This window comes from Equus quagga, chromosome 1 (assembly GCF_021613505.1).
Source record: "Equus quagga isolate Etosha38 chromosome 1, UCLA_HA_Equagga_1.0, whole genome shotgun sequence".
In the NCBI taxonomy this organism is placed as follows: domain Eukaryota; kingdom Metazoa; phylum Chordata; class Mammalia; order Perissodactyla; family Equidae; genus Equus; species Equus quagga.
This window is the reverse complement of record NC_060267.1, coordinates 5,741,822-5,754,812: the sequence shown is the minus strand read 5'-3', so window position 1 is coordinate 5,754,812 and position 12,991 is coordinate 5,741,822. Positions and strand designations below refer to the sequence as shown.

At 37.9% G+C, this 12,991-nt stretch overlaps 1 protein-coding gene across 1 annotated transcript in view; it reads left to right on the top strand.

The window, feature by feature from the left end:
• The window catches only part of TBK1 (TANK binding kinase 1), a 41,145-nt gene extending 28,373 nt beyond the window's left edge, over positions 1-12,772 (top strand). The window contains exons 12-21 of the mRNA XM_046676966.1: positions 776-877; positions 4,961-5,039; positions 6,888-7,009; positions 7,102-7,178; positions 7,763-7,802; positions 8,306-8,407; positions 8,534-8,630; positions 9,019-9,125; positions 9,343-9,414; positions 12,558-12,772. Of these exons, the coding sequence (XP_046532922.1) occupies positions 776-877; positions 4,961-5,039; positions 6,888-7,009; positions 7,102-7,178; positions 7,763-7,802; positions 8,306-8,407; positions 8,534-8,630; positions 9,019-9,125; positions 9,343-9,414; positions 12,558-12,609 (850 nt within the window). The 3' untranslated portion in view covers positions 12,610-12,772. The remainder of the gene's footprint in view (positions 1-775; positions 878-4,960; positions 5,040-6,887; positions 7,010-7,101; positions 7,179-7,762; positions 7,803-8,305; positions 8,408-8,533; positions 8,631-9,018; positions 9,126-9,342; positions 9,415-12,557) is intronic.
• The last annotated feature ends 219 nt before the right edge of the window (positions 12,773-12,991 follow it).

Genomic DNA, 12,991 nt, shown 5'->3' with positions numbered 1-12,991 from the left:
TGTTTGTTTTTACTAAATAGTCTCTGGAAAAATCTAAGTGTTGACTCCATTTATTTTCATAGCGTTGTTACTAACAGCTCTCGTTTTCTCTTGCTGTTGTCATCTACCCCAGTCACCGCTCCGGAAAGTTTTTATTCCTTTACTTATTAGCTTTTAGATTAATAACTCATGAGAAAATAGTTAATGTAGACCACTGTTGGCAAACTTTTTTTCTCAATTAGCAAATATTTTAGACTTTGTGGGCCACATAAAGTTTTTCTTTGTTTTTATTTTATTTTTACAACCTTTAAAAATGTAAATAGGATTCTTAGCAAAAACAAGCATCTAACCTTAGTTTGTTGACCCTTGTTGTTAACTAAAAGCCCTTCAATCGTATTATTTAGTATGCCATCCTGGATCTTAAGAGACCATATTGGCTTATTTAAAGTATAAATTGGACAGCAGTCTACTGTGAGTAGTAAACGTTAATTCTGGTATGTAAAATGTAATGCTGTTCATCTTATTTGTGTGATTATAGATTAGTTTTTATTCCTTAATATAATTTTAATGCCCAGGATTCCTAAACTGTAGACCTAATAAGTAGTGATGGTTTGTGCCCTAGATGTGCGTAAGAGTCACAGAGATGCTTTTAGTAATAAAGGGTGAACTGGCTTCATACTCCATCAAGACTGTTAAGACGTTTGTCTGCACAGTAGTTCAGCAGTGTAATTGGTGATAGACAAGAGAAAACAAGTAATTCATAAGGTAAACTAATGAGAGTATTATTATTTTTTAGAGAATTAGTTAAAGATGATTATAATGAAACTGTTCACAAAAAGACAGAAGTTGTGATCACATTGGATTTCTGCGTCAGAAACATTGAAAAAACTATGAAAGTGTGAGTAGATTACTTCCTTACTAGTAGTGGTTAAAATGTTAAATATTATTCCATTTCTGCTTAATTTGTTTAGTTATCCCTGGCATGATGTGGCATGCTGTGCAAGTGTTTGTATTAAGGCACAACCTTAGATTAAGTTACGCCCTCACGAAGGCAGAAATACTCAGTCATCTCAGTAGGAAAGGAACAGCATCTCTTTGGTGGCATTTTCTCCTTCCCCTTGCAAAGGAAAAGGTAATCTGAGATGGAAACATGTCATTTTTTAACTTGCAAAGTAGACTCTGAATAGGAAAATATAAAACCTATAATCAACAAATGAAGTAGGAAGAGGTATTCTAAACTGTGCTCTGGTAGTATTTTTAGAATTTTGGGATCACTTTCACTGATTAATCTTATCTCTGATAATGTCTTTTGAAACAGAATGATATTTTAAACTGCCCTCTTCCTAGGCTATACTGTGGGTACTGCCGAGGAAGTAGAATAACTGAAAGCACTACTTACTGTCGACCTTCGTTAATTCTGAAATCCGGTGTTCTGACTAGATTATTATCCTGTCTAGTATTATCCTGTCATATGACTATTTGAAATTAAGTTGTCTTTTGTATTTTATCTCCTTTTTTTCTTTTTATTGAGGTAACGTTGGTTTATAATATTATATAAATTTCAGATCTACATTATTATATGTCGATTTCTGTGTAGATCACATCATGTTCACCACCCAGAGACCAATTTCCATCCATCACCGTACACATGAGCCTAATCACCCCTTTCGTCCTCTTCCCTTCTTCCTCTCCGGTAACCTCCAGTTCAGTCTCTGTCTCTCTGTGTTCGTTTGTTGTTGTTTTTGTCTTCTACTTATGAGTGAGATCATATGGTATTTGACTTTCTCCCTCTGACTTATTTCACTTAGCATAATACCCTCAAGGTCCATCCATGTTGTCGCAAATGGCCAGATTTCATCATTTCTTATGGCTGAGTAGGATTCTGTGTACATGTACCACATCTCCTTTATCCATTCGTCCCTTGATGAGCACCTACGTTGCTTCTGAATCTTGGCTATTGTGAATAATGCTCAGTGAACACAGAGGTGCAAGTATCTTTACACGTTTGTCTTTTCATGTTCTTTGGAGGGATACTCAGCAGTGGAATAGCTGGATTGTATGGTAGTTCTATTCTTAATCTTTTGAGGAATCTCCATACTGCTTCCCGTAGTGGCTGCACCAGTTTGCACTCCCACCAGCAGTGTATGGGAGTCCCCTTTTCTCCACATCCTCTCCAACACTTATTTCTCGTCTTAATTATTATAGCCATTCTGATGGGCATGAGGTGATATCTCATTGTACTTTCGATTTGCATTTCGCTAATAATTAGTGATGTTGAATATCTTTTCATGTCCTGTTGGCCATCTGTATATCTTTGGAAAAATGTCTGTTCGGATCTTTTGCCCATTTTTTAATTGGGTGGTTTGTTTTTTTGTTGTTGAGATATATGAGTTCTTTATATATTTTGGAGATTAACCCCTTGTCAGAAATATGGTTTGCGAATGTCTTCTCCCAGTTGTTATGTTGTCTTTTCGTTTTGTTGATGGTTTCCTTTGCTGTGCAGAAGCCTTTTAGTTTGATGTAGTCCCATTTGTTCATTTTTTCTGTTGTTTCCCTTGCCTGGTTGGACATGGGACTTGAAAATATGCTGCTAAAACCAATGTCAAAGAGCGTACTGCCTATCTATGTTTTCTTCTAGAAGTTTTGTGGTTTCAGATCTTACATGCAGGTCTTTAATCCATTTTGAGTTAATTTTTGTGTATAGTGTAATATAATGGTCTACTTTCATTCTTTTGCATGTGGCTCTCCAGTTTTCCCAGCACCATTTATTGAAGAGACTTTCCTTCTCCATTGTATGTTCTTGGCTCCCTTGTCAAAAATTATCTATCCATAGACGTGTGGGTTTATTTCTGGACTCTTGATTCTGTTCCATTGGTTGCTATAAGTTTGTAGTATATTTTGAAATCAGGGAGTCTGATGCCTCCAGCTTTGTTCTTTTTTCTCAGAATTCCTTTGGCTCTTTGGGGTCTTTTGTTATTCCTTGTAAATTTTAGGATTCTTTGTTCTGTTTCTGTGAAAAATGTCATTGGTACTTTGTTAGGGATTGCATTGAATCTGTAGATTGCTTTAGAAAGTGTGGACATTTTAACTATGTTAATTCTTCCAATCCAAGAGCATGGAATATCTTTCCATTTCTTTGTGTCTTCCTCAATTTCTTTCAGCTCTGTTTTATCGTTGTTTTCATTATACAGGTCTTTCACCTCTTTGGTTAAACTTATTCCTAGGCTTTTTATTCTTTTTGTTGCGATTGTAAATGGGATTGTATTCTTAACTTCTCTTTCTGCTGCTTCGTTGTTATTATATGGAAATGCAACTGATTTTTGTATGGTGATTTGTATCTTGGCACTTTACCATATTCGTTATTATTTCTAGAAGGTTTTTGGTGGATTCTTCAGGGTTTTCTATATATAAAATCATGTCATCTGCAAATAGTGACAGTTTCACTTTTTCCTTTCCACTTTGGATCCCTTTTCTTTCTTTTTCTTGCCTGATTGCTCTGGCTAGGACTTCCAATGCTATGTTAAATAAGAGTGGTGAAAGTGGGCATCCTTGTCTGCTTCCTGTTCTCAGAGGGATAGCTTTCAGTTTTTCTCCATTGAGTATGATATTAGCTGTGGCTTGTCATATATGGCCTTTATTATGTTGAGGTATTTTCCTTCTACACCCATTTTATTCAGAGTTTTTATCATAAATGGATGCTGTATCTTGTCAAGTGCTTTCTCTGCATCTATTGAGATGATCATGTGGTTTTTATTCTTCATTTTGTTAATGTGCTGTGTCACATTGATTGATTTGCAGATGTTGAACCATCCCTGCATGCCTGTAAAAATCCCACTTGATTATGATGTATGATCTTTTTAGTGTATTGTTGTATTTGATTTGCTGGTATTTTGTTGAGGATTTTTGCATCAATGTTCATCAGTGATGTTGGCCTCTAATTTTCTTTTTTTGTGTTGTCCTTGTCTGGTTTTGGTATTAGGGTAATGTTGGTTTCATAGACTGAGTTAGGAAACTTCGCCTCTTCAATTTTTCAGAAGAGTTTGAGAAGGATAGGTATTAAGGCTTCTTTGAATTTTTGGTAGAATTCATCAGGGAAGCCATCTGGTCCTGGACTTTTATTTTTGGGAGGTTTTTGATTACTGTTTTGATCTCCTTCCTGGTGACTCGTCTATTCAAATTCTTTGTTTCTTCTTGATTCAGTTTGCAAAGGTGTATGATTCTAAGAATTTATCCATTTCTTCTACATTATCGAGTTTGTTGGCATATAGCTTTTCATAGAATTCTCTTATAATCTTTTGTATTTCTGAGGTGTCCATTGTAATTTCTCCTCTTTCATTTCTGATTTTATTTGAGCCATCTCTCTTTTTTTCTTGGTGAGTCTAGCTAGTGGTTTGTCAGTCTTCTTTATCTTTTCAAAGAACCAGCTCTTCATTTCAATGACTTTCTTCTATTGTTTTTTTTTTTTTTTTTTAGTCTTTATTTCCTTTATTTCTGCTCTGATTTTTATTATTTCCTTCCTTCTGCTGATTCTGGGCTTTGTTTGTTCTTCTTTTTCCAGTTCCTTTAGGTGCACTGTTAGATAGTTTATTTGGGATTTTTCTTGTTTGTTGAGGTAGGCCTGTATTGCTATAAACTTCCCTCTTAGAACTGCTTTTGCTGTATCCCATAAATTTTGGCATGTCGTATTTTCATTTTCATTTGTCTCCAGGTTTTTTTGATTTGTCCTTTGATTTCTTCATTGACCCAATAGTTGTTATATTTTATCTCTTAATGTGCCAATTTATGAGTAGGGGTATCTAAAGTTCCTTTTTTAGGAAGACATCAAGTTTTCTTGGAATCTGTTGCTTATAGGCTTTGTATCCAATATATTATTCTTAAATGGTTATGATAATAAAAACTCAAATATAATTTATAAAACATCCTTTAAAATCTGTGTATTCACTATGCTCATTTAATTTTTTTGTACTTGTTTTTCATACAGATATGAAAAGTTGATAAAAATCAACCTAGAAGCAGCAGAGTTAGGTGAAATTTCAGACATACACACCAAATTGTTGAGAGTAAGTATTTACAAAATTTTGACAATCATAGGCTTATAATCTGTTCCTTTGCCAGCAAGATTAAGTGTAAACTTTCCTATAGAGATGATGTATCTAACAATCTCCAGAGAAAGAGTAGCCTTTTTCCCATCTTTAGGAACTATTTACAGTATTTAAATACCCTCACTGCTGTGGAATTTTTCATGGCGTTTCCCAATGCCTGCTTTGCTCTAAGCCATTTTCTCTCTCCTTTCTATGCTGCCTCTCTCTTCCTGTCTCTCTTTAAAACCTGTGATGCTCTTGTGTTGCTGCTGTGGCAGTTAAAGCAAGTTCATAAATATAATTTAACATGCACAGTGCTTAAACTTAGTGAGAAAGAGATGCAAGTTATGAAAATGTGAGACTTTTTCTAAAATAAAAAGTAATGCAAGAAAGATTTGGGTTCCTCAAGGCAGTGAATCATTTCTGTACCTAAAAAAAGAAATTAGGACAAAAGTCTTTGCTGAAAAATCCAGTGGCATTTCAGGTAATGTCTGGATCTCTCATTGAAATGTACCGTAGAAGAACGTGGGATGATGTCTTGTGAGAGCTGATTGCTGGTTCCAGAGCTGCCCCTGTTTACTTAGCTATTCCTGCCTGGCTACAGAAGCAAGGCCTTTAACTCTTTGCATCCTTGGTTTCTTTTTCTTTAAAATGGGCAGTTTCTTACCCTGCTTACCTCATAGGTGGTTGTACCAATTAAATGAGATAAATGAAAATGCTATACTCCTACCAGCTTTTAGCATTTGGAGTATTCTTTCATGAAATGGATGTTAAATTAAAAGTACAAAAGAACTTGATATGATATCTCTTTTCCCTATCCCAGCTGAGGCTGGTTTTTAGTTGTTTCTTTTTTCTCAGTTTTGTTTTTTTCTTTAAAGATGGCACCTGAGCTAACAACTGTTGCCAATCTTTTTTTTTTTTCTTTCTTTCTGCTTTTGCTCCCCAAATTGCCCCAGTACATAGTTGTATATTTTAGTTGTGGGTCCTTCCAGTTTTGGCATGTGGGACACCTCCTCAGCATGGCCTAATGAGCAGGGCCATGTCCACGCCCAGGATCCGAACCAGCGAAACCCTGGGCCACTGAAGCAGAGCACACGAACTTAACCACTCGACCATGGGGCTGGCCCCTCATTTTTCCTTTTTAAGAGGAGTGACTTTCCTTTTGCCTCTAAGCAAAGAGCACAGTCCTGCATAACCACGTCTTTTGCTTGGGACTACGCTGATGGCTCTCCTGTCTAATTTTCCCAACAGCTCTCAGAGTATTAACCATATTTTATAGGTAAAGAAACAGAAGCTTGGGCTGGCCCCGTGGCCGAGTGGTTAAGTTTGCTCACTCCGCTGCAGGCGGCCCAGTGTTTCGTTGGTTCGAATCCGGGGCGCGGACATGGCACTGCTCATCAGACCACGCTGAGGCAGCGTCCCACATGCCACAACTAGAAGGACCCACAACGAAGAATATACAACTATGTACGGGGGGGCTTTGGGGAGAAAAAAGAAAAAAATAAAATCTTTAAAAAAAAAAAAGAAAAAGAAACAGAAGCTTGATTGAATGATTAACAGTATTTTGTATGGTTTTTTTAAAAAGGATGTTTAATGTAAGAAATGTTTTATAAAATGTATTACTACTAGTCTCATGTTTTATTATCATATCAAACTCTTGATAGAAATCAATTTAAGAAACTGTCCTTTTATTTAAACATAAAAATGATTATTCTGACTTGAGGTAATCTGCAAGAGAAGTGTGATTCAGACTTCAGGCTCCACTGGCATTGTGATGATTGTTTCTGATTTTTGATCATCTGGATCTGAACCCTTGGTTTTATTTAGCTTTCCAGTTCTCAGGGAACAATAGAAACCAGTCTTCAGGATATCGAAAGCAAATTATCTCCGAGTGGCCTGCTGACAGACGCCTGGGCCCATCAAGAAGGCACTCATCCAAAAGACAGACAGTAGGTCATGACTTTCTTGGTGGTTTCTGCTCTTAAATGTCCTTTTTCACATCAACTCAGTTAATTTATTTGGGTTTTCCTTCCTTAAATAGCGTAGAAAAGCTACAAGTCCTGTTAAGTTGCATCACAGAGATTTACTATCAGTTCAAAAAAGACAAAGCAGAACGTAGTAAGTAAAATTTGCCGTTTGTTAATCTAATGAATCAGCCCTACTAATTGTGATTGAGTTGAATCAATTTGGGATGTCTGTAAGGGTGGCTGCTTAAGATATTTCAGAGACTGGAGTCTGTCAGGAACTTAGTTGAATGTATTAAAAATTATTCTTAAAACCAACCTTTTGAATATTTTAAATCGGGGCCAGGAACTCCAGCACCTCTTGAGGCCAGACAGGTGACAGAAGCGGGAGGCGGGCCTGGCCTACGGATGGTGGAGAGGGGACCCCTACCAGGGGAGCGTCTCTCCTCAGATTCGCCACGTTTGTTGCCCGCTCTTCCTGTATCTCAAGAAAAACTATAAATACATAGTGTATTAGGAATATCCTGATTTTTAAATGTTGGCAGTTAATTATTTTTTTAATATTAACACTATACAGACCAAGTAAAAACTTATGGGCTATATCTAACTCATGGGTCATGAGTTGGTGACATCTGCTTTACTCTCTTAGCCTTTTTGAAGGCATAATTTCAAAAGAAAAAGATATTGTGTGCCATTTTATGATTCCACATTTACAAAAGCAATGTATTTTCTTTTTAGGACTAGCTTATAATGAAGAACAAATTCACAAATTTGATAAGTAAGTGTCCAGATTATGTTTAATAATTATTTTTGGTTATGTTATTAATCTGATTCATCTTAAAGTTGGAATTCAATAAAAAATGCATTTTAATCTCGGCTTTTCTGAACTGTTACTATGTGTGCACATACTTGAGGCCTACTCACCTGGCCCCTGGTTGAGAGGTTACTGAGATGAGCGAATGAGGGCCCGTCTGCTTCTGTCTCGTGTGCTATGACTGCAGAAGGATGGATAATAGAGAACCAGGCCAGGATGAACTTAGCCACCTCCTTGACCTTAACCTCCGTCAGTAAATAGTTTTGCCCATTCTCCATTGGGAGCCTTCTCTTTCTCCTCTTGCTGCTGTAACATCTATCTTTGAAACCTTTGCCTTTCTGCTGTAAATATTCTAAAGCCACAACAGTTTTTACAGGAAACATGAATTTAATGTTCGAGAATTTTTTTAGTATTGGAAATAGAAACAGTGATGTTGGTTTAAGCCTCTGATTATTTCTAAATTACAGACAAAAACTGTATTACCATGCGACAAAAGCTATGACCCACTTTACGGATGAATGTGTTAAAAAGTATGAGGTGTTTTTGGATAAGTCAGAAGAATGGATGCGGTAAGTAAACCTTTTGGGGTGATTAGTGGTTGACCGCACAATTAACAATTTAATGTGTATTGTATATTTTAAGTGAGAATAATATTTCATTAAACTGCTTATTAGTTGATTCTTTTTGGTTTTCAGAAAGATGCTTCATCTCAGGAAACAGTTACTAGCCCTGACTAATCAGTGTTTTGACATTGAAGAAGAAGTTTCAAAGTACCAAGACTACACCAGTGAGGTACAGCTCCCCAGGGGCGGGCGGGGAAGCCTGCTTCCTCATAGGAGGAAGTGAAATAAAATTCCTTGCAGTTTCTGTTGGATTACGGTTGAGAAGGGAGAGAGAGGACGTAAGACGCCTATATTCGGCTCTCCCTGCCCATTTGTAATACATAATTTTGAGCCAAGTTTTAAAAACTTAGATGTTTTACAATTAAAAACATCTCTTAGACCATTCTTTTTATCATTTATAAGAAAAGTTTTTCAAAAAGAGTATTGATTTAAGTATTGTATCATTGATAGCTTTGAAATTAAAGCTGTAAAGGCCTTGTTAAAACCTGTAACATTTGATCTCAGGTCTGCAGTAAGTACTTTGTTCTGTGATTCATGTGGGGTTTTTGATGTTTTAGTTACAAGAAACGTTGCCTCAGAAAATGTTTGCGGCCTCCGGTGGAATGAAACATGCCATGGCCCCAGTTTACCCATGTTCTAACACTTTAGTGGAAATGACTCTAGGGTGAGAAACTGATTATTTGGTAACTGTGTTGTTTCCATTTGTTTTTATCTCAGTTTGTGATCTTGCTCTTTTATTTTGAAATTTTGTGAATACATTTACTAATGTTATTTAATGACGTAGTTCAATCTAAAGAAATAAAACATAAGAATAAAGTTCTAAAACATTTGCAGACTTGTTTAAGCAGAGATGCTTATTTATCTTTATTTTGTGTGTATAGCATGAAGAAATTAAAAGAAGAAATGGAAGGAGTAGTTAAGGAACTTGCTGAAAATAATCATATTTTAGAAAGGTGAGTAATAAAAATCCGTCTCTGCCCTGTGGTTTTATGTGCAGTGGAGTGGGTATGTATCTGTAGCTGTGTCTGTCCGCCTGGACCGAGAGCTTAGGCTGTGGGAGAGGGATATGTAAAGGCAGAACCCTTATGTTTTGCGACTTCCGTGGTGCCTTTAAATTTGTTCGGGGTCATTTGGATAAAGACAAGTCAACTATGATTGGTTCCATCTTAGGGAAACACTGGTTAATAGCGTTATTTGCTCATTTGGATCAGTTTGTGAAAATGAAAATCTTGTACACAGTATTTTTCGTAGCATTTTCTCATTAGAACCATAATTTTTAATTTTGGAATCAAAGGTGCTTCTAAGGTGCCAGCACTCTGATTAGTGCTGTGCCACTGACAGAGGCCTCCGCGCGCCTCCTGCCGGTGAGTGCCGTCTGTGGACCCATCTCCCGGGGGTCAGGTGTCTGCGAGTCTACAGAACCTTGACAGATTGGGGGAAAGAGAGCTGGGAGGCGTACAGAGCCCGCAAAGCCCCTTTGGATGGCTGTTTCCTTGTCCTGGTTCCTCAGAGAAGTGGAGTCCTGTCTGGCTACCTAACAGAACCCTGTCTTTCAAGCCTGTTTGTGGTCCTCAGCAGCTCTCTACCCCCAAAATGCTCGTGAAAATAGTCCACGTTTATATGGTGTTTTGTGCACTTGCAGGGCGCCTTCACGCTGCTTTATCTCGGGGACCACGCGGTCCAGCCGTGTGCCGTCGCAGAGCAGACAGCCTCTGTCCAGTTCTGCAGATGCATAGGGTCCTGCCCTGGGAGGATGAGCTGCGGCTGGGTTCTCTCCTCCCACTGTCCCTGTTCTCCAAAGCTGGGGAAGGTGCACCAGCACGAAACCCCACGGTTTTTGAGCTCTATGCAGAAGGCTGTCAGATGCTTCTGGAGTATTATCAATTTTTTTAATTAATTTAATGCATTATTTTTAAAAATTTCAAACCATATATAATTATAAACATTTGGAAATAAAAGTCTCCGCCTGCCCTTTCTCATGCACTCCCTGCCACGTAGAAGTCATCACTATTAATGGTTTTGTTTTGCATGTGTGTTTTATAAGAATGGAATCTGTTCATATTGGTTAGTCTTACTTTTTTTACTGAAGGCTATATCACGAGTACTTGTTCACGTCCATGTGCGTAGCTCCGTTTTTCTCATTTTCAGCAGTGCCTCCTATTCCAGGGTGTGGATCTACCATGTCTGTTTAATTCATCCTCATTCGTTGGGCATTTAAGTTGCTTCTGATTTTTCACAATTACAAACCATGCTGCTGTAAACATACTTGTAGGTGTATCTTCATGCACTTATGGAAGAATGTTTGAGGGGTTAATTTCCAGACGTTTCTAGATAGGAAATTGTTGGGTTAAAGTGTGTGCACATTTAAATGTTGATAGGTGTTGTTAATTTGTTCTTTAAAAGGCTTGTATGTTTTAGTCCCAAACAGACAAAGGCTATGTTTTTGTCAACACTGAATGTTACCAGTTTTTTAAATGTTTGCTAATTTATTTAGTGAAAGCTGATACCTTGTTTTAATTTGCATTTCTTCAGTTAATGATGTCAGGCATCTTTTTATATATTTATTCCATTTTTATTCTTTCTGTGAATTGCTTATTAGGTTTTAAAATCTTTTTCTATTGGTTTATAGCAACCACATAGTAATTATCTAACTTTGTATAGTATCCAATTTACAGTTTCTTTACAACTTTAGCTAAATTCTAAATTAATCCTGTAAAGCTAGAGATTAGCAAGAAGAGGCTAATAAACAAGGCTTTTAACAGACTTTTATGCTGAATCACTTCTGCCTTGTGGAATAAAGTCCCCACTCCCAAAGCAGGTCCAGTAAGTTGGTTCCCCCCATGTCCTATTTGCAGGTTTATTTGACAATTTGTGTATGTTGGGTGATGAAACATGGCGTGATTGTAACTTAAATGTTAAGTGACTCCTTAAAGGATTTGTGGCAGAACTCGTGGGAGAAGCCAGGTCTTCTGCACTGTCTCCATGTGGATCCCTCACTGTCACCTCTGACTTTCTTGTATCTAAAATCATTTAGTATCGTCCTTCCCAGCTCAGTTTTCCCTCTGATTGCCTCATCCTCTCAGTGAGACAGCCTTGCTCCTGCTTCCTTGAACATCAGTCGTTTTGGCCTCTTACTCTTCTTTACTCCCTTCTTCGGGTTTGGTGGCCTTCCCTCAGATGGTTCCATCCTCCCCGCCCAGCCTCCTTCAGCTCTCCCTGCCCTCGCATGGGAGCTGTGGTCATGAACTACGGCCAGTTTCCCTAACCGCAGGCTCTGCCATCTGTCCTGGTGTCACAGCCAAAATAAGCTTCCCAAATACTGGTCTAATCATGCCACTCCCTTGGCTCAGAAATTTCTAAACTTGTGTTACCTAAAAGGTCAAGTCTAAATTCATACTTGAATTCAAAAATTAGAATATCTGGCCCCAGCCGATTCACCCAACTTTCCCACTACTCACTGCCCAAAATAAGATTCTGTTCTAGAAGCTTCCATCCCTGACTGTCCCTTGAGTATGGCACACCTACTCCCAACTCCACATCTGTGCTGTTAAGTCCCACCCTGCCGAAAAGGAATTCCCCACTTCCTATCTGGATTACATCACTTCACACTTTCTCTTAGGAGTCTTCCCCCACCCCGCCCCCGCAAAAGAAGTAGTCTTCCCAGGCCACTGAATTGTGTTTTTTCACGTATTTATAATGATACCACTGTGTTTCATAAGAATAGAGGAAATCTTGCTTAAACTCTTTAAAAATAACAGTTTATTCTTCCAGAAAGTATTCTATAGTCTTCTTTAAAAGTTTGGGCCCCATGGCCAAGTGGTTAAGTCCGCACACTCTGCTGCAGGCGGCCCAGTGTTTCATTGGTTCGAATCCTGGGCGTAGACATGGCACTGCTCATCAAAACCACGCTGAGGTGGCGTCCCACATGCCACAACTAGAAGGACCCACAACGAAGAATATAAAACTATGTAACAGGGGGCTTTGGGGAGAAAAAGGAAGAAAATAAAATCTTTTTAAAAATAAAATAAAATAAAATAAAATGTTGGGGGCCAAATAGATGAGTCTTTTGAGATTGCCTTTTTCTTTCGTGTTGTAGGTTTGGCGCTTTAACCATGGATGGCGGCCTTCGCAATGTTGACTGTCTTTAACTTTCTAAGAAGTTTGAGAAGAGTTGCAGTTTGCACAAGAAAATAATGTGAGGCATTAAATGATTGCCTCTATTGGTAGTCCCTTGTTTCTACAATTCAGTATTTGATGGGTTGTGTAAATATGTACAATATTGTAAATACATTAAAAAATATATAAATTTTTGGCTGCTGTTAAGAGTACTTTTAACATTTATAATTATCTGAGGACGTTTGCCCTCAGCAAGCACTAGAAGAAAGCCATGTCCAACTGATGCGTTGAGATCCTGACCCCCTGCTCTTCTGAGGAAGGCCGACTGAGTCAGGCGTCTCTGACTGCCGACTGGAAACATTTTTAAGTGGAACCACAATAGGCTTCCTTGTAAATCAGAAAGCCTGAGAGTTG